The 23,520-nt window shown below is 42.0% G+C and overlaps 1 protein-coding gene across 2 annotated transcripts in view; it reads right to left on the bottom strand.

The window, feature by feature from the left end:
* The window catches only part of LOC120913732 (synaptotagmin-like protein 2), a 118,370-nt gene that overhangs the window by 28,627 nt on the left and 66,223 nt on the right, over positions 1-23,520 (bottom strand). For both annotated transcript variants that reach the window (XM_040323912.1, XM_040323913.1), the window contains exons 4-11: positions 19,398-19,485; positions 16,626-16,722; positions 14,433-14,523; positions 12,182-13,192; positions 8,600-8,698; positions 4,116-4,207; positions 3,839-3,940; positions 1,089-1,258 (exon numbers count right to left, since the gene is read on the bottom strand). In XM_040323912.1, coding sequence (XP_040179846.1) covers positions 1,089-1,258; positions 3,839-3,940; positions 4,116-4,207; positions 8,600-8,698; positions 12,182-13,192; positions 14,433-14,523; positions 16,626-16,722; positions 19,398-19,485 — 1,750 coding nt within the window. The remainder of the gene's footprint in view (positions 1-1,088; positions 1,259-3,838; positions 3,941-4,115; positions 4,208-8,599; positions 8,699-12,181; positions 13,193-14,432; positions 14,524-16,625; positions 16,723-19,397; positions 19,486-23,520) is intronic.

The raw sequence follows: 23,520 nt of genomic DNA, 5'->3' as shown, positions 1-23,520 counted from the left end.
AGTGGCACATTATTGTGAAGTGGAAGGAAAATGATTTATATATAAACATCAAAAATCTATTTATTAAAAAATACAACTTTGTAGTACATTTGGGAGCTCCCTGCGGACAGAAAATTCCCAAATTAACAGAAGATCTCTATTTTTCACAAATATCCCTTTTAACAGCAAATCAAGTGACGGAAGATGCAAAGACACAAAAGCAATTAATATGAGCAAGCTTGTAAGCTTTGTGCTGATCTCCACAATTACAGTTCTGTTTATAAAGTCTTTTGCTTTGTCTGTTGGCATTGTCGAGTACTATTTTCAGACCTGCCATTGAATAAATAATTGTGGGAATGCCCAAGTACATATTAAAGTCAACTGTTTGCAAATAGAGACATTAGTCACACTTGACTGCGGCATCACATTTATCAAACAGGTTTCTCCTGTCCTTGAAATATCAAATGTCTCATAACAGGCACATTCTTTTCTTGCCAAAGCTGATGTGCAAATAATCTCTCAGTCACATCTAAGATAATAGTCACGTATATGCAGCAGTGGCAGCTGGTGTCATTGGGGCCGCCAATGGAGCGGAACTAGCACAAGTTACCAGCATGGCAGGTTCCGGTGTTCTCCCTCGTCTGCTCCTCCCGGCGCTAGGTGTCCAATAGGAACGTATGATGTTTTGGCCAACTGGGAAATGGATTTCATAGTTACTTCCCGATTTCCCGGGGAGGAGGATTAGTGTTGCAACACATCTGGGTGGGCTCAGAACGCAAGCTCTGTGACCTGAGCCCATGCTATTTTGAAGCCTATTAGAGCCTTTGGCTCTAAGCAGATGCTTAAAAAAAACCTGCCCGCTGTAATTCACGTGCCCGGTGACCAGAAAGTGGGCGGAACATGAATAGGGGGCATTTGCAGAATACGGCAAACTCGTCGTATAGTTTCTCCTAGTTTCAAATGGTTATTAGAGCGGTGCAAAAGAGAGGGGGCGGCGCTCCTGCGCCCTTTATGGACGCAGCGCCTTTCTGGGCCCCACTCGACTGCGGCCCCCTGTTTGTAGTGATTGTAAAATGTACATGCATACTAGCTTTAAACATAATACTAACGGGTCTGATCGTCCTTTCTTCTCATCCACAACTGCCAGGTCCTGGCACTGAGACACGTAGATGTGGAACTCCCGATTCTTTTCATCATAGTCTAGGGAAAACTGAACGGATCCTTGTGCATCTACACTGCCGAAATCTCCACTGTACACACTGAGGACACTGTTACTGACCTGCCAAAAGACAAATTTATTTTTCACATATAAGGATCTATGTTGACCATAGTTTAAATATCTTTGCTCTATTACACGCCTAGTAGCTATTGCAAAACTCAGAAAAATCTCTTTGGGAAAATAAGCTCACTCTAGTGGCAAAGAACAGCCACTACAGGCATAGAATTATTTTAAAGTGTATGTCAGAGCCAGACAAGAAATACAGAACATCTCTGCAATACATGTGCATTTCTCCAGGTTTTATTTTTTAAAGGACCCTGCAAGTACAGAAAAATAGGATTTTTACGTCATACTTACCTGCAAAAATCAATTTCTTGAGTACATCATGGGACACAGACTCAGGCTAATATTCATTACCTTCTGGGACGTCCCAGAGCAATAGCCTTGAGAGGAGGGATACACCCTGCCAAATAACAATAGCCATCAGAACTTTATTAGGCAGCCTGTAGTACACCGCGGCCAAAAGCCGAATCTTTGGCTGCACGAACATCCACTTGATAAAATTTTGTGAAAGTATGCACTGAAGACCAGGTAGCAGCCTTACAAATCTGAGCCCCAGATACCTGATGGCGAAAAGCCCAGGAGGATCCTCAGAATTTCCACAGATCTAGACAAATATACCTTGACTGCTCGGACAACGTCCAGAGAATGCAGTCGTCTCTCTTCCGCTGAGCGAGGCGGAGAGAAAAAAGGCAAAATAATGTCCTGATTTAAATGAAAGGCCGACACCACTTTTGGCAAAGAGGATGGAACAGGTCGTAACATGACTCTGTCGTGGTGAAGGATCAAGTATGGTTCCCTGCATGACAGGGCTGCCAACTCCGACACCCTTCTAGCCGAGGCGATAGCCATCAGGAAGGCTAGCTAGCGTGACAGCAAGTCTAATGGAATTTCCTTAATAGGTTCAAACGGTTGCTTCTGTTCTGTAGCACAGACAGCACCAAATTCAAGTACCAAGGACACATTGGTGACCTAATGGAGGGGAAGTAAACGCGTTGCCCCTTGCATAAAGGTTTGTATCAGTGAATGGGAGGCTAGAGACCTTTGGAAAAATACCGATAGGGCCGAAACTTGACCTTGTACTTGACCAATTTGATTTCAACAGCTGACTGTAGAAAAGAGAGAATTCTCCCAATCATATATTTTCGTGGATGCCATCTTTTGGCTTCACACCAAGCAATGCAAGTCTTCCAGACTTTATGATAGATTATTCTAGTGACAGCTTTTCTAGCATTCACTGTGGTAGACATTACTGGTCCCGAGATGCCTCGGTCCTTTAATAACCTGACTTCAATACCCATGCCGTCAAATTTAGAGATTGTAAATTGGGGTGGAATATAGGACCTTGAGACAGTAGATCGGGGTGCTGTGGAAGTGTCCACGGTCCGTCTTGTCAGTCTGACAATCTCCGGGAACCAGGGCCTTCTGGCCCAGGCTGGTGCTACCAGAATGACTGGGACCCCCTCTATCCGAATCTTGCATAACAAAAGTGGAAGGAGAGGGACTGGAGGGAAAGCATAAATCAGGGAGTACTGGCTCCATGGATCTATGAGAGTGTCTGCTCCAATTGCCAGAGAAACTCTTGTCCGAGAGACAAACTGCTGTAGTTTGTTGTTGAACCTGGATGCCAGTAGGTTGACCTCTGGACATCCCCAATGTTGGCAAATTTCCTGGAACACCTCTGGGTGTAGGGACCCTTCCCCCGGGCAGATCTGATGATGGCTGAGATAATCTGCCTTCCAGTTTTCTACTCCCGGGATACGGACTGCCGATATAATTGGCACATATCTTTCTGCCCAGGCAAGTATGTAGTTCACCTCCTTCAGAGGTGAATGACTTCTGGTAACGCCTTGGTGGTTTATATAGGCCAGAGCAGTGGCATTGTCGGACTGGACTCTGATAAGGTAGTCTTGAAGCTTCACCATCCAGGAGTATAGGGCCAGACGTACTGTCCGTAATTCCAGGACGTTGATGGGCAAGATCTGTTCTGTTCCTGACCATTTCCCTTTGGGCTGAGAGCCCATCTAGGGTTGCTCCCCAGCCTGAGAGACTGGCATCTGTAGTCAGCACTTTCCAGGTTACTGGGAGAAAGGATTTTCCTTTTCGCAGGTTTTGATCCTGCAACCACCAATTTAGGCTCCTTGGTAAAGGAGATCCAATAAAGATCTCCTGTACCATGAAGAACAGTGTACATAGACATATTTCAAATTTATATTTAACTGGCTGCCTGAAAATAGGCCTCAAATGTTAGCAATGGGTACTTTAGTATAGCCAACAATTTTGTTTCTGCATTCAGGTAATATGAAGAGCATGACTCAAAACAAGACACAACAGGACGTTGTAAAAAATCCTAAAAGTTGTTATAAATGAGGAAGTACAAGTGTGTTGCTAGACCAACACAATGACAAGAAAATTGTTCATCTTACAACAAGCCAACTACAGAAAATAATACAGTATAAAAAAATTGGCCTTTTTTTTGGACTAGATAAATAATCAGATAATTTCTTAAAATGTTTTGGTTAGATAGTGGCTGGTCATTCATTCTGTAGAAACAGCACGTCTATATCCAGAAGTACTTACAGAAGAGACGGATGCCATATCAGAGGAGTTGCTGCCATTACTCTGTGTCTTTCTGTGTCTTTTGAGTTTGAAGCTAATTTCCGATGCAGTGTCCGACTCTGTCTACAATATAACCAGAAAATTAACATATTAAAAAGTGTATTTTTCAAAGTCATTACAATAATTTTGTCATTAAAATTTCATACATCAACAAATCATTTTGGATACCTACGACTTACACTTAACATACATAACTGTAGCATTAAATAAAAGGTTCTGCCTATGAAGCCAGGCTTACCTCAGAGTGCAGCGCTGGAGTGGATCTGCTCAGCTCTTTAGCTCGTTCAGGTTCCAGAAGCTGATGGCTTAATGTGTTGGGTTTGTTATATGCTGAGAGAAACAAAAGAAGGAAATTAAGTGAGAGACATAACCTTGGAAAAAGCCTGTGGCTGGGAATGAAAACATCTCTATAGACATGGGAGAAACTCTACATTTTTCACAGGTGTCATATAGCTCGTTTCATCAGGAGAACGTAAAGGATGTCGAAAGATGTACAAGATCATTTGTGTTCACTTGCATTACAGGTGCAATCCAAAGCCCCCTATACAAAGTGGTGGGTGCAGGGGTACTATAAGGAGACAGCTGGAACCACCCAAGCCATTAGGGGTTAACCTCACAATCATAGGTGTGCGCAGCCTACTGCATTAGGGTGTGCACCCCAAAGTTCAAACACATATGTCTGTGTGTATATATGGGCAGTAGGGCAATGGACGGTGTCAGTAGGGCAGTGGACGATGCTATTAGGGCAGTAGACAATGTCAGTAGGGCAGTGGATAATGCCAGTAGGGCAGTGGACGATGTCAGTAGGGCAGTGGATAATGTCAGTAGGGCAGTGGATAATGTCAGTAGGGCAGTGGATAATGTCAGTAGGGCAGTGGACGATGTCAGTAGGGCAGTGGATAATGTCAGTAGGGCAGTGGACGATGTCAGTAGGGCAGTGGACGATGTCAGTAGGGCAGTGGATGATGCCAGTAGGGCAGAGATTGGGGTCAGTAGTTTTTTTTATTATAACTTTTGTCCCACTTTGAGACAGGGAAAGGGACTGAGGACAGAGCTTCCCCTGCCTCTTTCTCTTCATCCAAGCAGCAGGGGAAATCTGTACATTACAACATCATTAGGGTGTGCCCAGGCACACCTGGCACACCCTGTGCGCACGCCTATGCTCACAATAGTGTTATTGAGCGGTGGGAGTCACAGCTACCATCTATGTTGGTAAAAGGTACGCAACAAAAACATGATGCTTTGCTGAAAGGTCCTCAAGCCTCAACCCTATGCTGGATTAGAGGATGTTTCAGCTAAGCAACGATTGTTTTTAGTTGTTATTATTCCCCTCTACTGCGACAAGCTTATGGATGAACTGATGGGGCAAAATCAGCAAGCTGGCTTTGCCAGTGAAACCCTACAAGTTTGGTCTGCTGCAATTATATTACCTTTTACATAGGTGGGAGTTGTGACTTCCACTTCTCAGAAAAACCATAGGTGAGATTTGCCCTGTAATGGCCTGGACAGGTCTGCTTGTACTCCTTGTATCCATACTGCTTGTACCCATAGTACCCCTGCACTCACCGCTTTGTATGGGGGCTTCAGTTCACACTTGTGGCGCAACTGAACACCATAAATAATATTATATTTTTGACATCCATGATGTCAATCAAAATCCAGCCCCCGTGTCATTGGATTTGATTGACAGCAATAGCTCAGCGAGTCCAGCGAAGGAGAAAGAGAACGAAACACTGCTTTGGGGAACAACGCTGAATCAAAATTGGGCTCAGGTAAGTATTGGGGGGGGGGGGGGAGCTGCACACTTACTTTATTGCATAGAATTAAGCAGATCTTCAAGCTGTATGAAACAAATAGAAATCAGCAGCTACAAATACTGTGCCGGCAGGTTTACTAAGGGAAGTCGACTGACACCTTGCGGCTTCACACTGTGCTTTGTTAATGGTCCGTAGGCCTTCTGGGACCCGTGATGTGGCCCAGAAGGCTGCAGGCAAGGGGGTGGGGCAAACTTCTTCTGGCAAACCAGGTACCCACTTCCCCCATATAAAAATATTTATCAAAAAGTGATAAAGGAGGGGGAGGAAAGCAGAAAAGCATAGATTCCCCTTTTGGGTGAGGTTGCGCTTTAATCACTTGCCAACCGCCTATTTACTGCAGCAGGTCCGCTCTATTGCGCAAAATCACGTACCTGTACGTCATTTCATGCAATAGCCACTGGGTGTCGCGATCGCTCGCTGATTGGACAGGGGATGCGAATCAGTGGGTCCAGCGGTCACCAGCGATCGTTCCCCAGAGAGGCAGAACGACGATCTGCCTATGTAAACAAGGCAGATCACCATTCTGACAGGGAATAAGATGGAGATCTTGTGTTCCTGACGTTTTTATCCAGTCAGGCCATCCCCCACACAGTAAGCAAGCACCAGCTAGGAGCACAATAAACCCTTTGATCGCCCCCAATGTTAACCCCTTCCCTGCCAGTGTCATTAGTACAGCAACAGTGCATATTTTTATCACTGTAATATTGGCACTGGTTTCCAAAAAAGGTGTCAGTTGGGTGTCCGATTTGTCCGCCGCAATCCCACTGATCGCCGTCATTACTAGTAAAAAAATAAAATAAATAAATAAATGCCATAAAATTATCCTATAGTTTGTGGACGCGATAACTTTTGCGCAAACTAATCAATATACGCTTATTGGGGTTTTTTTTTTTTTTTACGAAAAATATGTATCTGAATACATATTGGCCTAAATTGATAAAGGAATTTTATTTTTATTTTTTTTACATTTCTTTATTGGATGTTTTATAGCAGAAAGTAAAAAAAAATTTTTTTTTTTTCTAAATGGTCACATTCTTTTGTTTATAGTGGTAAAAATAAAAAACGCAGAGGTGATCAAATACCAAGAAAAAAAAGTTCTATTTGTGGAAAAAAAGGATATCAATTTTATTCGGGTACAGTGTTGCATGAACGCGCAATTGTCAATTAAAATAACGCAGTGCTGTATCGCAAGAAAATGGCCTGGTCATTAAGGGGGTAAAACCTTCTGGGGCTGAAGTGATTAAAGAAAAAAAACAAAAAACACCTGAAGCCTTTACAACCACTTCATGGCTGCTACAGAGTAAGAGTTTTACAGAGTACAGCTGCATGTTACAGAGTACAGCTGCATGTTACAGAGTACAGCTGCATTACTAATCTAGCCATCGTTTCCAGGTGTATTGATGCAAATTGAGAAAACGGTCTCTTTTTAGCCACACTGCTCTTAGGCTTAGATTGCCTTGTGGGGTTAGAACAGTGTTTTTCAAAAAAATTTCAGTCAATGTACCCTTTAAAATTCTGCACAACCTTGAGACGCCCTGTTATGTAAAACTAGTAGTTTCAATTTTTACATTGTATAACACAGCAACATCCACACATGTAGGACACCCAACGTTAGGGGTGATTTTTTCTTTCAAAGCGAATACACCTTTGCACACTGTACAGCAGAGGCAACCCGTCCATTAAAGACGCATCGGATGCATCGATTAGAGCCAGAGGCAAAGCATTACGTCCGAAGCCCACGCAGGTGTGTTACAATAGCAAATTAATATGTGCTGTTGTAACACTGATCCCCTTCCAATCAGGAAGCAGGTCAGAAACCTGTCACCACTACCCGATGCCCACCTCCTAGATGGGCTAAGTGCCAGAGGACCAACCTCGGGGGGGGGGGGGGGTTGTTGTTTGCCGTCACTGCTATACAGTGTACCCAGTGCTGATGGAGAGTTGCAGGGGAGGGGCAAACAAGAATGCTGTGTAGGCACCCAACGTCCTCCTTATCAACCGATGACATCATTGGTTGTTACAACTCCAGCGGGTAGAAGCTTGTAATAGTGCACAATGAAAACCTGCGGCTTGGTGTAATTATATTAGGCAGGCTTCATCCACCTGCCAGCTTGTATACCATTTTTGGGCTATTTTTAAGAATTTTGCCAAGGCACCCCTGAAGACACCCTGGTTGAAAAAGGCTGGGTTAGAACATCTGATCTTGTCAGTGTGATACTAACAGGTCTATCTATGGTGGGTGGATAGATGGATGGATGATAGGCTAGCTGACTGGGACAGAGGAGGGAAGTGGCACTACTGCCACTGACAGTTGGCTTAGGAGTACAAGGAACATGCATTTGGCCTTGGTAGTAACCAATACTGAAAGGACTGTGCTGATGCCGAACTTGCAGTGCTCCTTTCTTACAAGTATACAATGTCTAATTGTTAAACATTAAAACGATCATGTGGGCAAAGCAATTATGACATACCATTAATAACCAAGTGGTCACATAAGAAATCAAAAGGGAATTACACGGTTATCAAGAGATATATTAGAAATTCCCTTTCTGTTCGGTTTGCCTCCCCATCTTCCCCTGCACAAGTGGTCAACAGCTTTTAAATAACAAAACATAACGTCCTAAAGGAATTTATTTGACACAAGACTCCACAACTATCAGGAAAAAGGATGCGGACAAAGAGTAAAGGTTATGGACTGAATGATTGGCTTCCTTGGTGCACTGACAGATGGGTACCGGCATCACTCTGTCACCTTCTGCACACTTTACTGCCCATCTGGAATAAAAAGACTCATTAAATGTCCAGGAGAAAAACAGATATATTCAGAATAAAAGAGCTAATAAATGCTGTAGTGAAACAATTACTGGAAGAGTCAATAAAAATGTTTAATCCTCATAAAACGTACTTTCTGTCGTTGTATAAATGTTCACCATACTTCTGGCGTTGCTAACGTTACTTGATTTAGATGCAGAAACTTCTGTGGGATAATCATCAACGTTCCTGTCTGAAGATGAAACAGCGTTACTGCGTTTCGTCATTATATTGTATTCTACTATATTGTTCAAAAACAAACATCTAGCTCCTAGAAAAGCATAACTCCTGCCAGTATGCTGCAGATAAGGAGCCACCCATACTGTGGAAGAAATGGTCTCTCTGCAGAGGTCCAACACATCCCTAGCTGAGCCAGACCTATAGCTCTGCATTCACAAAAACTTCAGGTGCTCTCTGATTGAAGAGCTCTCAGCAGGGGGCAGGTGAGACCGCTGCAAAAAGACAAATGCCACCCAACAGAGAGAAAGGATGCTTCTCTGCCACATGTTGGCAGTGGACAGGCTTTTCAATTTAGGGTTGGCTGTTTAAAAAAAACAACCTAGAAGGCTTGTTTCACATGGGCTTCAGCTTTTATAAGAGCGATGTTGACAGCAAGCTTTTATGAAACTTTCAGCAAGCTTTGACATTTTGGCAAACTTTGAGCAGCTTCCTCTAGGCCTTTAAAGCACTCTTCGGCTACTGTTTGGAAATGTTATACACAGATCTTAATAGGAGTTCTGATTGTCACTTTAAACAAGCTGCTAACAGGCTTCAGCAGGCATTCAACAAGCTTCAAGTCGTGTTGAAGAATAGGTAGAGAAAGAAAATAACCGCTCAGCAGTCTTCAGAGAACCTCCTCACTGGAACCAAACCATGGGTGCTGGCAATGCAATAGTGATGCAAAGATACGAAGGAAACTTGGACAGACACACTCCAAAAATGTTCTTTTTAATTAAAAAGATTGGAACAAAAGCTAACGTTTCGCACTGTAGCTTCAGTGCTTAGTCATAGCTTGTGTTGAAGAATGCTAGCAGCTTGTTTAACGTGGCAATCAGCACTCCCATTAGGATCTACAGTAAGTTCAACATTTACAGATTGGAGCTAAATGGTACTTTAAAAGCTTCAAAGCTTGTTGAAAGCTCTGCAAACACTTTGCAAAACTTGCTTTTCACACTGCACTTATACAAAATGAAAACCCATGTGAAATAGGCCACAGACTTTGCATAACTTTTGTTGTAATGATTTCAAACGACAGTTCATTTAGGCTTTAAGACACTAGTATTGAGGTTAAAGGAAAAAAAGGAAAACTGTGATGAGAGTAACACAGAGATTGCTACTGATGAACTTTTTGCCAGACCCAAGAAAATACAGCAGGACCACTGGAAGCAATGTACTTGATCTACACATTATATATATATATATATATATATATATATATATATATATAGAGAGAGAGAGAACACGGAGGCAGGTTATCCAAAAGGGCTTGAACGAACCATCGGGGATCTGGTGACCGGACATTGACAGGTACACTCACACTGTCAACCGGTGACCCGGACGCGATTTACTGGGAGGATTCGCTCTATCATTCAGCTTAACCTTGCACTAGGCCTTTTCCCAGGCTACCCAACCCTTTTCACCATATTACATAAAAATTCTCAAGAAATATTAGTTCAGTGGCAAGATATGTGAACTTGTGCAAATAATAGCAGGTTAGTACCCACCCCTCTCCCGTTCCACCTCCTTTTTATAGCATCACCCAACATACTTTCACCTGCACTATGATGTTGCAAATGTTTACATCTTGACACATGCATGCATCGCCCATATCGCCTTGAGACCTGTATTTGTCTCCTTTCCTCCATCCACACTATCTTTATTTGGAGCCAGGTGGGAACGCCTACTCTTTTTGGGCTGAATGATTTTGATTCCTAGCCATAACCATTCTCATAATTGTAGCTTACAAATATAAAACTTACACAGATAACCTATTACCACATAAAACGTGTATCTACTGTACATTTACATTATAGCTGGGAAAATCCTCAATTTTAGTAATAACAGTTGGTTATTTCATTATATTTATAGTCCTTAAACAGAATCATGAATTAATCCATATGAGCTATCAAATTCATAGGTGTTTTTGTCAATCAGGACACCGCTCTAATAGAGATATGCATCATCATAGGCTCATTAATTAATCAAAATTATATTATTTTCTTATCTTATTGTTTATGAATTTGGTCTGAGTATCACATAATGCTTTGAATGTGGTTGTAAAGGCAGAAGTTTTTTTTACCTTCATGCATTCTCTGCATGAAGGTAAAAAACCTTCTTCTAAGTGTCGCTCCCCCTTATACTTACCTGAGCCTGATCTTGATCCAGCAAAGTACACAAGAACAGAGGTTCTTTCGGCTCTCACTCCTCATTCAGCCCCCAAAAAAAAAAAAAAAGTATGTATGCCCACGTATCCCCAAATAAAGATGGTGCCAGTGGCATGGATAAAGTAAACAAGACCAATACAGGTCATGCCATGATGGGGGTGGCGAGATGCCTGCACGTTGTGTTAAGTAATGTGATGACGCTGTGTGGTAAACCCACAATTAAGCCCTGTGGGTGAAACACGTTGGGGGCATTGGTTTGGGTGGGAGTGAGCGGCGTGGTGCCATTGCAATAAACCTTGGCTAGAGTTGACATTTTTGGTGAGCGGCGTGGTGCCATTGCAATAAACCTTGGCTAACGTTGACATTTTTGGTGAACAGTCTGTTATTTGGAAGGCATACTACAGTGGAGCAAGAGCAGGCACCACAGTCCTGGCATCCTGCTGACTGCAGGGAGCCGAGGAGTATACGGACAAGTCTGTGAGCAGTGAAAGGGGTTGGGTTCATCCCACAGATATTAAAAACTGTCACATTTAGCTTTTGTATAGTGTTGTATGCATTTGATCAAGCTACAGATTGCAATGCCTTAGCTTTTCGTGTGCCGGCGCCATCGAAATATTGAAAGTTATTGCCGAGCATGCTTGCTCTCAGTTCAGTAAATTCTTCTGTGTGTGTCACATGGTTGGTGCTCTCACTGTTTAGAGTAGGACGCACACTACAAAGCAGGCTTGTGAGGTAAATGTATGCAAGACCTGCTTTAAAACTAGAATTAGCCAGATACTGTTTGTTGGTTGGTAGGGAGTCAGTCAGGGATAATTTTGTTTCTCTTTGTTAACTTGACAATAAATTAGTAAAAACTTTCGACTTGTCTGAACAACTACATTATACTCCGATTACAACTTCCCACATGCTTAAACTGCCAAGGCCTTCCCAATGGACACTTCTATACGTATTTTAGAGGCAAACAATCTTTAATGCACCACACCGTTCTATTACCACCAATGGTAAAAAGGAAGAAAATTTGAATTGCACCGCGCACACATTCATGCCTTTCCTGCCAATCTCTAAAATTTGGAATGAAACTTCCTCGCAGCCTGGTCCCTACGTTTTGCTAGGGATTGAAAGGAAAGGTATGCTAGCCATAGCAACCAGATCACAAATGTCACTTGTTGATTAGTTCAGAAAACAAAACCAAGCATCTCAGTTGCAATGCGAAAACTGCTCTATTTATTTTCTTTCCCATTTAGTAATTACTGCAATATCTACTATGTAAAAAGTATGTAAAATAGTAATACCATTTTCTGGTTCCTGTGATGTGTGTACCATTGTATCTTCATTTTTGGGCTTAGCTTCTGTTCTACCATGTTCTTCATCTGAGGACACAGTGTCAATTAGAATCTGGACCTTACTATAGAGCGATTCCTGTACCTTTGGCTTGGTTTCTGGCACAATGACATCTTCAAGCAAACCTGGTATCGCTGGCTCAGAAACATTTGGTAGCTTATCTTCAGCTGCATTGGGATCTCCTTTAGGTTCTTTAACAGCTTGTGAGGCTCTAACTGGAAGCTTTGACTTCTTAGAAGAACGACTGGTTCCACTGCTGTCCTCGCTGTGTGATATTACTCCATTGCTTTCTGATGAGAAGCTTTTTGATGGGGAAGAACCCTTGCTTTTGGCATAGGTTGACCTTGGTAAAAAAGATGAACTTTTTCGGGGTGGAGGCACATGGACCATTTCATCTTCACTAGACGAGGCAAGTGGTATCCTTTGTGGTAAATGTTTTATTCTGTGTGTATACTCAGGATTTGACCTTTCTCCATTATTAGATTTTATACTAGATGGGATGGGAATTGAACGAGATGGCTTTGCAGGTGGTTGCTGAAAACTTCTCATATCCGAGACTTCTTGCTCTGCATGGCTATGTGCATTTCCAGAGCTTTCAGCGCTCTTCTCCCAAAACTTCTTTAGTGACATAAACTGTGCCTTATCTAGAATTTGCTCTTGTTCTGCTTCCATCTCTTTGAGTGAATGTACTTCAAAGTTTGCATTGGTTTTGACATTTTTATTGGTCTCTCCATCTGGGGAGGACAATGCCGAGTGCCCTGGTACAGCACCAGACTGATCCAATTGTAGAGAGGCTTCTGGGTTAAATGCTTCCCTAATTTTTCTTTTCACAGGTATTTTACTTGGACTGCTAGCGTCTTCATTTGGGCTTTTCACTGGGACAGATGTTTTTCTGCTTAATGGAATAGGTTTTGATGTGGAATTTTGGGGTACTCGCTCTGTTAAATCTGGCAAATGTTGCCCTATAATAAAACAAATATTTTTGTTAAAAGTTAACACAAACAATGGTTAATACACAATTTATAATAATGTAATAATTGAATGTTTATTTTAGGAATTGTTACTTTTTCACTTAAAGGTTTTCTTTTTCTCATCATGACACTTAACTAGCAATGGTAAAACCGTAATTAGCTCATCTTACCCACCATTATACTACATGTATGCTTAAGCTAAAACTGCCTAAAAAAAACTTTACATGGTAACCCACGTGGTGGCACAATGTGAGCACCCAGTGATCTTTTATTTACACAAAAAATTGTAAGTGGCAAGGCAAACCCAACCTTCCCAAAACTCTCCCCCTTAGCAGGCTTTGTCAGGGATTCCTGCTGTAGTAGGGGAATGCCGACCTAAAGCTTAACTCTGGGAACAAATAAATAAAATAAAAAAAATCAATGCCCAACCTTTTTTATCTTAATGGAAGGAATATAGTATGGTAACAAAATATTTAGGCTTTAGAACCACTTTAAAACTGTTTTCAAAGCCCATGAGGATCCGTAAATGTGTATCCGCTTGCTCAGCGGGGATTGCTCCGTTGATTCCCACTGAGCCGGGAGATGACAGGGCGGTCCCTGCACACTGTGCAGGGACCGCCCTATCAGATCTCCGCTCTCCCCTGTGGGGGATCGGATGAACACGGACCGTCTGTCCGTGTTCACCCGATCCGCTCTGCAGACGGATGGAAAAATAGGATTTTCCTCAGTCTGCAGAATCGGAGGATTGCGGACCCGGATGAGATCGGGTGTCAGTGGATGTTCATCCGCTGACACCCGCTATCTCATAGAGATTAATGTATGTCCCTTTTTCATATGGTCCGCAGGTGTGAAAGGGGCCTAACACAACAGGTTGCCTGCAGAGGAGGGGCAGATACAAGACCAGTCCCCCTGCACAAGGAGAGAGCAGCAGTCACCAGTCTTTATTACATGAAAGTGCAGAGGTTAGTTCATACTAGATTACTAAAGTGAACTGAACAGATGCACAGACGACACCAATTCATAATACAAGTCTCTTGTATTTAGACCACGTTTAGCCTGGAGTTTAGTTTTAGGTTTGCCTGTTCTGCAATCCAACTCATTTAAACTGACTGTAGTGCAAAAAACAATACCAAAAAACGAAGTGTAGCCTGTTGGCTAAAATGTGTTATACCATACTTTGGAAACATGTGAATATCTCTTTTGAATTAGGTTTCTTTTATATGCACATTACCTTGCTCATCTGGGAATCCTGCATCGGCAGTAGAGGGAAAGGTAACATCATGTATGCTATCTGCTGCTGGGATATCATTGCTCAATCTTTTCTGTAAAATTTTTGCAAGGATTAAAAAAAAAAAAATACAAAGATTACAGATAAGTGGTTATAAGTGGCAAGTGCCATCAACCTGTTACTTCTATAATGTGTTTTCAAAACAAAATTGACTGTACCTGAAAGGATACATCTTTTCTAGGTTTTGCTTTGTGTGGTCTTTAAAGCAGTGTTCGCCCCCCCCCAAAAAAAAAAAAAAAAATTATTAAAAACCACAGCAGCCACATATACTGCAGCTGCTGGCTTTTAATAAATGGACACTTACCTGTCCTGGAGTCCAGCGATGTTGGCACCCGCAGCTGATGTTTCCATCAGCTGTCGGGTGCTGCCGCCGCCATTGCGGGTAAAGGAGCCCGGCAGTGGAACCTCTCTGCACATATGCAAGGCCCACTTCTCTCTCCTACTGGCCCAGCGTCCGGGGGAGGGAGGATGGAGCCCCGCTCTGTTGTCACGGGCCGTGGCTTTTTTGGCCATACTTCTCTTGTGGGTCACAGGAGTGCATTGATTTTTGCTCTCTTATGACCCAGAGTCAACTGATAGCGAGTGATTCCCACTGTCAGCTGACATGGCAGAGAAAATCAAGGCTTTGGAAGGATCCTGACCATTTTGTTGGGATCTACCTAGTTGCCCGATTGACTGCTGGCTCCACCTCTCAGCGTACAGATGAGGGCCAAAGCTAGCTGTGCATGTTCCCTCTCCAGCCCAGTGCTCTAGTGAGCGCAGGGCAAAGAGCGGTGACTGACAGTCACAGTTCTCCACTCTAGGCAGACCAAGAACTGAGCAATCAGCAGTCATGTAATTGCTCAGTTCTCGGTCTTAGAGACAACATAGGACAGTTGCAGCATAGGTGAGTTTTTTTTAAAACACACAAAAAAGGAAGACATCTTAAATCACATAAGCTATATGGCCAAAATGACGTGGACACTGCTCCAAATTATTCAGCTTCCCAGAGAAGGGTACTGTTGCAAAAGCATACAAAGACATTTTAGACAAATGTGAACTTTTAGTTTTGTGGCAACAGTCCTGTCCTCAACCCTCAAATACTTTTAACTGTCTCTGTCAGTTTATTAGGAGCAGTCCTTTGACCTCAAAAGAGGTGGGTTTTGATCTTTCTCCTAAAGGCCAAGCAATTCTCCTCCAACCGAATGGAGGTTGGTAAAGTGTTCCAAAGACGAGGGCCTTGGACAGCAAATCTTCTATCTCCTTTGGACTTGTATCTGGTTTTGGGGATTTGGAGTAGATTTTGGTTTGAGGAGCGTGTACTGCTGATGATCAAACAAGCGCCCAGAGTCGATTCAGTTCGCATGTGCAGCGCTATATAAGTTTTTCACTCACTCACTCATCTCGCCACCCAATGTCCCGATTGTGCATCTTTAACCACAAAGCCAGACTCACCAAAGAAGCATAAACAACTATAGAGAGTGGTGAATTTAAGCGGATCTTCATGTTTTCTGTCAGTTTAGTATGTTTGGACCAAGCTGGTCCAAACTATTTCCTTCACTAAGTGCTGGACTGTCTCTAAGCGCCGTTTGAACTGTATGTAGCTTCAGCTGCATACAGTACACAGTGTCAGGTTCAGACTGAGACTTCCCGTCTCTCACCCGAAACAAAACCGAGTGGGTCTGAGTTGCACAGTTTTGTACTCTGTAAATAAATACAGAGCTTCCTCAGATTGGCCGAGACTAAGTGTGTGGCATCATCAGCCTGCTCTCCGCCAATCAGATGAAGCTTTGTATTCATTTACAGAATACAAAAGCTGCCTATGCAATGCCGAGCACCTCACAGACCAACTCTTATTTTGTTCCGGGTGTGAGATGGGAAGTCTGTGTCTCACAGCTGGAACGTAGCACTGTGTACTGGATGTAGTTGAAGCTACATAATGTTCATACAGCGTTCAGAGCCAGTGCAGCACTTAGTGAAGGAAATAGTTTGTTTGGACCAGCTTGGTCCAAACAAACTATTTAAAGTGTCAGGAAAATGGAGATCAACTTTAAACCAGCAATATTTTATTTGTATGCAAAAGCAAACTTCAAATTAAAATACCATTAACGCAATACAGCACAAATAAAGAGACACAAGTGTATAAACTCTACTTACCTTTTCTGGTACATACTGGGCTGATGGCAGATGCTCAAGGAATGAATCTATCGTTAGCTGGGACTCCATTTCTGGTTTACATTTTCCATCTGTGGGACTGGAAGTGTACAAAGAAGTGACTCTGCAGTGCAGATATATTTTGTTTATTCCTATGTGTCTGATAATGCCCAGAAGAGCAGATTTTGCAAACAGCTAAGTATTTGTATAAATGTGTCGTATCCCTGCTCTTGCAATGAGTCTATACACCAGTTTATATGCATCTATATCAAAGACATACATCATGTCAAATTAAAGGCTCATTCATCTGTAACTTGGATGTAGATGATAACTACTGCAGAACTTCTTCCTTTGTTGCTGCTGTATTTTCTTTCTGCAGTGTGGACAGTGTTAAACTGAATATTCATTAATGCAGGAGTGAAGCAGACATCTTTAAAGGAGATCACCATGTAATACTCATCTAAGGAGTGTCTCCAGTGCAATGGGCAGCCATATTGGCTGGTTCTGGATGAATCCTGGAGGACAGTGATTGGCTGATGCAACAATGCAAGTCTGCTGACTGCTGAGAGGAAAGGGGGGGGGGGGGGGGGGATCGAAATGAGGGACTGCCTCAGCAGAACTGAAAAAGAGGAATCAAAGCAACTTCTATCCCTGTCGGATGATTTGAAATTAATCATAGCATGAAAAAAAGAGAGGGCAAGACTACCATTATACCATTATATAAGTTCATCTGTTGTGCTTTCTTCAAGAACCATAATGTTGCCTGTCATAACAAGATAGGATTCCCTTTATATACTACCAGGTGTATGCAAATGACTTCTGTTAATTACTGTTCCTCATAATTCTGCAGGTGTTTAACCAGATCTCTCAGAGTAACGTTATGGTTTTATTGATGGTTTGTATAAGTACATTTTCTAAAACCCGCTTCTTTTAGGCTATGCTTGGCTTAAATTCTTCATTCATATGAATTCATAAATTCAGAAAACAATCGGACTTTTGGACAAAGTAAAAATGCGCATGCTCATAAGTAAAGAGCAGCCGGAAGCCTTCTGTCTAGTAAAACTAGCATTCGTATTTGAAAAAAGCACATTCGTGACGCGGCAAGTTTCGAAATCTGGAAAGCACTCACACGAAATGTCAACTAACTCTAGAGTAGCTGAAGGAACGCAACCGGTGACGTCGGAGAATTTAACTTCCTCTTTTAAACGCTCGGCAGTACGTTGAAACGTCACTACGTTCGTGTTGGTTGCCGAAAAAGTCCGAGCGTGTGTATGCTATGGGTGTGACCGGACAAATCAATTAGGACAAAAATCCAAGGGAAATTTTGTTGGATGTCCGACCGTGTGTATGAGCCTTTAGACCACTCATCTGAAGGTCTATATATTTACATACAATAGATCTCCAGAAAATGTATCTGAGCTGGCATTTTTTGGCTACTTTCCATCAATACTTTTTTGCATTCCTTTGTAGTCATCTTATCAAAATCAAACATCCATACACAATACACACATTCCTGTCCTGTATCTGGTAGCATTGTTTTCATTGTATCTGGTGCTGTTTCAAGCATTTTTGCCAAACTATTTTTAAGATAGAAAAAAACAAAGTTTATGTAACACTGTCTTAAAAAATTTGGAGGATCAGTCAAAAGTCAGAACAGCACTTTTGGTAGGTTTATAGGTAACGTAAGGGATCATGTATTTAAGAATCCCCCCCCCCCCCCAATCACGGCATCAGACTGAGTTTAGCACAGCTATACTGACTCGCCCAACTGCTGCTGTAAGGGTCTTTATGAGTGCTTGGCTTTTAGGCCAAGTACAGTGAAAATCATCTAAATAAGAAACATTCTAAATTTTTGGGCATGGGCTTCAGGTCACACAACCTTGCTCTAAGAACAATGGCGAGTATGTTTGAAAAGTTTGAATAGTCATTGTCTCTTAAAAGTAGGCGGAGGGGGCTAGTGGGAAGAGGGAGGCGGCAGAAATAAGGAAAGGGGGGAAAAAGGTTCAGTTAACTGCTAGAAAGAAAAATATTAGGTAGAACTTGGTGTACAAAGGCCTCCTCCATTAAAACCAAGTACAGCAAGCCCATAGCAAAACAACAAAAACAAAAACAAAAAAACAGTACTTGTACCATTTTAGTGTTCCATCAGCAGTCATCCTTTTCACACATCAACAGGCTCTCACAGAAGACAGAGCAAGAGAGAGACCTGAACATCAGTCAGCTCACATATGTATATAAGGCCTGTGGACATCTGAGACTATTTATATTTGTAATATTTTGCTTTTGCAAACTTTATAGTTCTGTTCATCTGTTCAGGCATTTACACTGTTTTTTTTAACTCTGCAGATCTTCTCAGTAGAAGTTACTTTGCATTTTTGCAGATCTACACGGCTGCCATACTTCCTTTCATGTGTTTTCAATTCAGAGGTTATGTAAGGCTTTATATAATTGTTGGCTTGGAGCCTGTGGAGGTCTAAAGACTGCCATGTTTTTTCATGAATCTCAATAGTTGATAGTGACACGGAATTTATTTTCTGTTTTTGTTTACCTGTCATACTGACGGCGCACTTATAAGACCATGCAGGCTTCAGAAGACTCCCTGTTCTGAGAACTGACAGCAGCTAGGAGGGAGTAGAAAATTTACAGAAAAGACCAATGCAGCCAGCAGACCAACCCACTGGAAAAGCTTTAAGGCTTTATTAAAACGCAAAGCAAAGCTTAAAAACTGACAGTAACAGATTTTAGTTCATTGAATTGAGATAACTGAACACTGACCTTTGAGGTCCTTGAGCAACAGGCTCTGCACATGCAGCCACGTTCCATATCTCCTCTTTGCTAATATTTCCGCTTCCATTTTTGGAATCTTTAAATAATAATAAAAAATAATAATAGTAAATAATTAACAATAATAAAAAAAGTGAACCGTTTAAATGTTACACTTAACTGAAACTTGGGCAGGGTAACAGTGAACATGCCACTTGAGCGGACGTACGGTGTGGTGAGGAGGCCACTGTTACATTTGGACAAGGCCAAGGGCCTCCACTAAACCCTCCAGTCCAGAGCCTCATCTGCACCCCCCCTCAGCCCAGGGCCTCCACTAAACCCTCCAGTCCAGGGCCTCCTCTGCACCCCTCGCCCAGTACAGGGCCTTCTTTGAAGCCTCCCCTTCTCTGGGATGCCTCACGCAGAAAACACATAGGCTGTCCCTAGGAAGGAGACCGACCTGTCAATTACACTTGATCAGGCAGCAGTGACACCCTGAGAGCAGCGGTTCCCAGTGCAGGTGGGGGTAGAACCCCTGGTGGCACCCCCCTAGATGCGTCACCCAGGCCATACACCCCCCCCCCCCCCAGTTTCAGCCCTGGTTAACACATACTAATACTTACCCTAAGCTCCTGAAGAAGCACAAGTTAAAGAATTTTAACTTGTATTATCATGTTTTTGTAAATTTGTAATAAAATATATACTTTAAGACATTTGTGTATCTTGCAAGGATGCAAATAAACTAAATTTAACAGTGAACAAACCAAATGTAAATGAATAAAACAACGTTTAAAAATGCATTCGAAAAATAGTTATTTTTTTCGTTTACAGTACCAAAGTCTGAACATTTTAAAGGTTTGTAATATTTAAACAGCGTTATTTATTAATTTTAAAAAAGTGACATACTGACAGGAAAATGGCACTAACTACTAAACCCAGCTGCACAATTATTTCTTGAAAATTTTACAATTAAAAAATTGAAGATTTCCTAGGTTATAGAGAAAATGGAGAAATGATAATTGTGTCTAAGTAGTACCCTAACAAATGTACCCTTTCCCTGGAATTCTTCCTGAAAATAGCGCACTTTCTTGTATGCAAATGTGCCGAGGCACTCCCATGAGATCTAAGGCATTGCTGCTCTAAATGCAAATCTCAGGAGATTTACAGTGAGATGGGATAATGTCACTACTGTGATGCTTACTGTTCTTCTTGCTGGAGAATCTTAGTGCCCATTTACACTACCGCGACTTGGGATCCGACTTGTGTCGCGCAACATGAGAAATTAAAGTGAATGAGAGCCGTCTTAATGCACACTACGGACGTCGCTCAGACTTCAGAAAAGGTTCCTTTACTACTTCAAGGCGATTTTTAGGCGACTTGTACCCATTGATTTCAATGTAAGTTGCCTCCAAAGTCGACTCAGTGTCTTAACTGAAGCAACTTTACAGAAAGAGAAAATAGTTTTCTTAGGCAAACCCTTCCCTCCCGCAGAGCCGATTATTGTTTAATTGGCCACTGGCGAAGTTGCCTGTTCTGGAAGCGACTTGAAGTTGCCTTCGAAATTGCCTCAAGTTACCTTGCAAATTCTTGCCGACTTTCATGTCGCTGTAGTGTGAACTGGCACTTACATGAGGAAGAGAAATACCAATACCAAGATGGCCACCTCCACACAGCAATGTAGAACAAGGTATGATAAGTCAGTAACGGGGAAATATCAACTGCAGGGGGACCACAAGTAACACTGGTGACTAGTTCTATGCCTCCTGCCTGCCTTTTTTTGGACACATCTTTCAGAGTTCAGTTACTTTTAAACTTCTAATAAAAAGTCTGATTTATCCATTTATAAGTGATAGATATGACTTGCATTCATGAGCTGACAACATTATTTTTCAATCATAAAGACCACTTCTTCCATGTAAAGTCTGCATTTATTTTCCACAAAACATAACCCCTATGCAATTTCAGACATAAAACCTACCATTCATACTACGATTTATAATATTCCACTTTCCATTTATATTGAATGGAATTTCACAATTTCTTGTTTGCCTTCTCTAAACTGGAAAATCCCTATGTCTATTGAAAGACAAGCTGTTAATCAATGGATTTGATGCACAATTACAGCTCATTAAAAGCAGATCTAAACTCAATATTAAAAATATAATATATTCATATATATGCATTAGTTCTCTTTTTTTAGAATTAGAAAAAAAGTTGGCCAGTACAGAAAATATCTGTTAATCTTGCCAGTAATGCAATGTCCTTGTCACTTCCTGCGAGTTGAAAAGTTTGCACAATGATATCTCTCTTTTGTAAAACACTATTTCCATTAATCCTCCATGTCACAGAGATGAACAAAGGCAGACGTGTGAAGTCCAGCCTGTGTGACAACCTTGGCTCCTTCCAAAGATACTACAAAGTGCAGATACAAAATGAACAAAAAGCATAAAAAGCCTTAAAAAAATAAAAAAAAGCAAAATGCAGATGGCATCTAAGGGATGGTAAGCTGCAATATATTACATTTTGGTTTTGGGTTTAGCCATGTTCCACATGTTCATTTACAGAAGCAGAAAGACGCATATAAACGTGGAAAGGTTAATATTCCTTGAGTCAAATCTATTTTTTTTTACAGAGATCTCATGCCCCCCCCAAACAATTTCAAGACTGTTGGAATTTTGACCGGTTCAGAGTGATACAAATTGTAGTTTGAAAAAAAGGGGGGTAGAGAATGGATGCATGCCGGGCCCTTCCTGTGGATTGCCCCACCCGAGGCGGGCACCTCTCCCCCGCCCCCTTCCCGCCAGCTGGCCAGCTTGGGCTAGTTATTTGCTAGCTAGAGTTAGGATAAACTTCCCTGAAGGAACAGGTTTTCAGGGATCATCTAAAAGGCAAAGTAGGAGATAGCCATACAAGTTTGGGTAGGGAGTTCCAGAGGATGGAAGAGCCTCTGGAAACGTTATGAGCATGAGCAGGAGGGGACAAGGAAGCTAAAGAGCCGAAGGTCTTTGGGTGAGTGAAGCGGACAGTTTGGGTGATATTTTGTGATGAGGTTGGTAATCTAGCAGGTGCAGAGTTGTAAGTGGCTTTATAGTGGTTTGTTAACATACTTAATGCATGGAGTGGAGGAATTGAGAGAGAGAGGAGACAAACACTCGACAGTTGGTAAGGTGGATGAGTCTGGCAGCAATCTCTTTAAAACTAGTGTCATGGGTGTAAACGGTTTGTTATTTTGTAACCCTACAAAAAAAATCTAATCATGTACATACACATTTTAAAAGAAAAGAAAAAAAAAGTCCCCCTCTGAAAATGAATTTATCTTTAAACCTTCAGGCTGGGTTCATACCTAATTCCAATGCGGCTCACAGCAGGGGTCCGGTGCGTATCTGTTCTCCGTTTCAGGGATGAATCAGGCCCAGATTTTTGCCTGAATTCGGAACGTGCTCTGCTGCCCAGGAGATGTGTGGGAGGTCAGTCTCCTGTCATGCGAATTAGATGCGAAAATCCACATCCAATTCGCATAAGTGTGAACCCAGTCTTAATGACTCTACTCTCAGCTGGTAGTCACTGTCATTCGACAGCAATCATACAATAACACAGTTTAAAAAAAAACTGCTTTACTATAAAAAATAAATCTCTCTCTGCCATTTACCATCACTAGACAGAGATAGACGGACTGCTATACTTGTATTGGGCTGCATATCTCATCACATTCAGTGTCACATCAGAAAACAATTCCTATGGGATCTAATCCACTCCAGGACTTGGTTTTAGCCACTTCCTGTTAGAGAGAACGTCGCCTGATATGGGCAAACATAGGAGGGGACCAACAAATGTAATAAACTCAGGGCACTGCTGTTTGGGCTGGCGCTGTCCCAGGCCGGATTAGAGGACGCAAACTAAAATACAAACTAGCAGCATAGAAATCTTAAAGAGAATGAGACAATTAGTTGTTCTGTTTACAGAAATATCTACAATATAATGTGCAAATACTGAATATATGGGCAAAATACCATCAGGGAATGTTAAACTGTAGAGAAAAGCGTTATTCTAAGTGAAAGGGAGACTTAATAATACGTGAAAAAAACAAATAAGCAGAAAACTTTGAAAAAGACATGCAGTCGTGCGCTGAGCACAA

Source organism: Rana temporaria, chromosome 9, assembly GCF_905171775.1.
Source record: "Rana temporaria chromosome 9, aRanTem1.1, whole genome shotgun sequence".
Taxonomy (NCBI): Eukaryota; Metazoa; Chordata; class Amphibia; order Anura; family Ranidae; genus Rana; species Rana temporaria.
The sequence above is the reverse complement of the archived record's forward strand: the minus strand, read 5'-3'. Positions and strand labels throughout refer to the sequence as shown.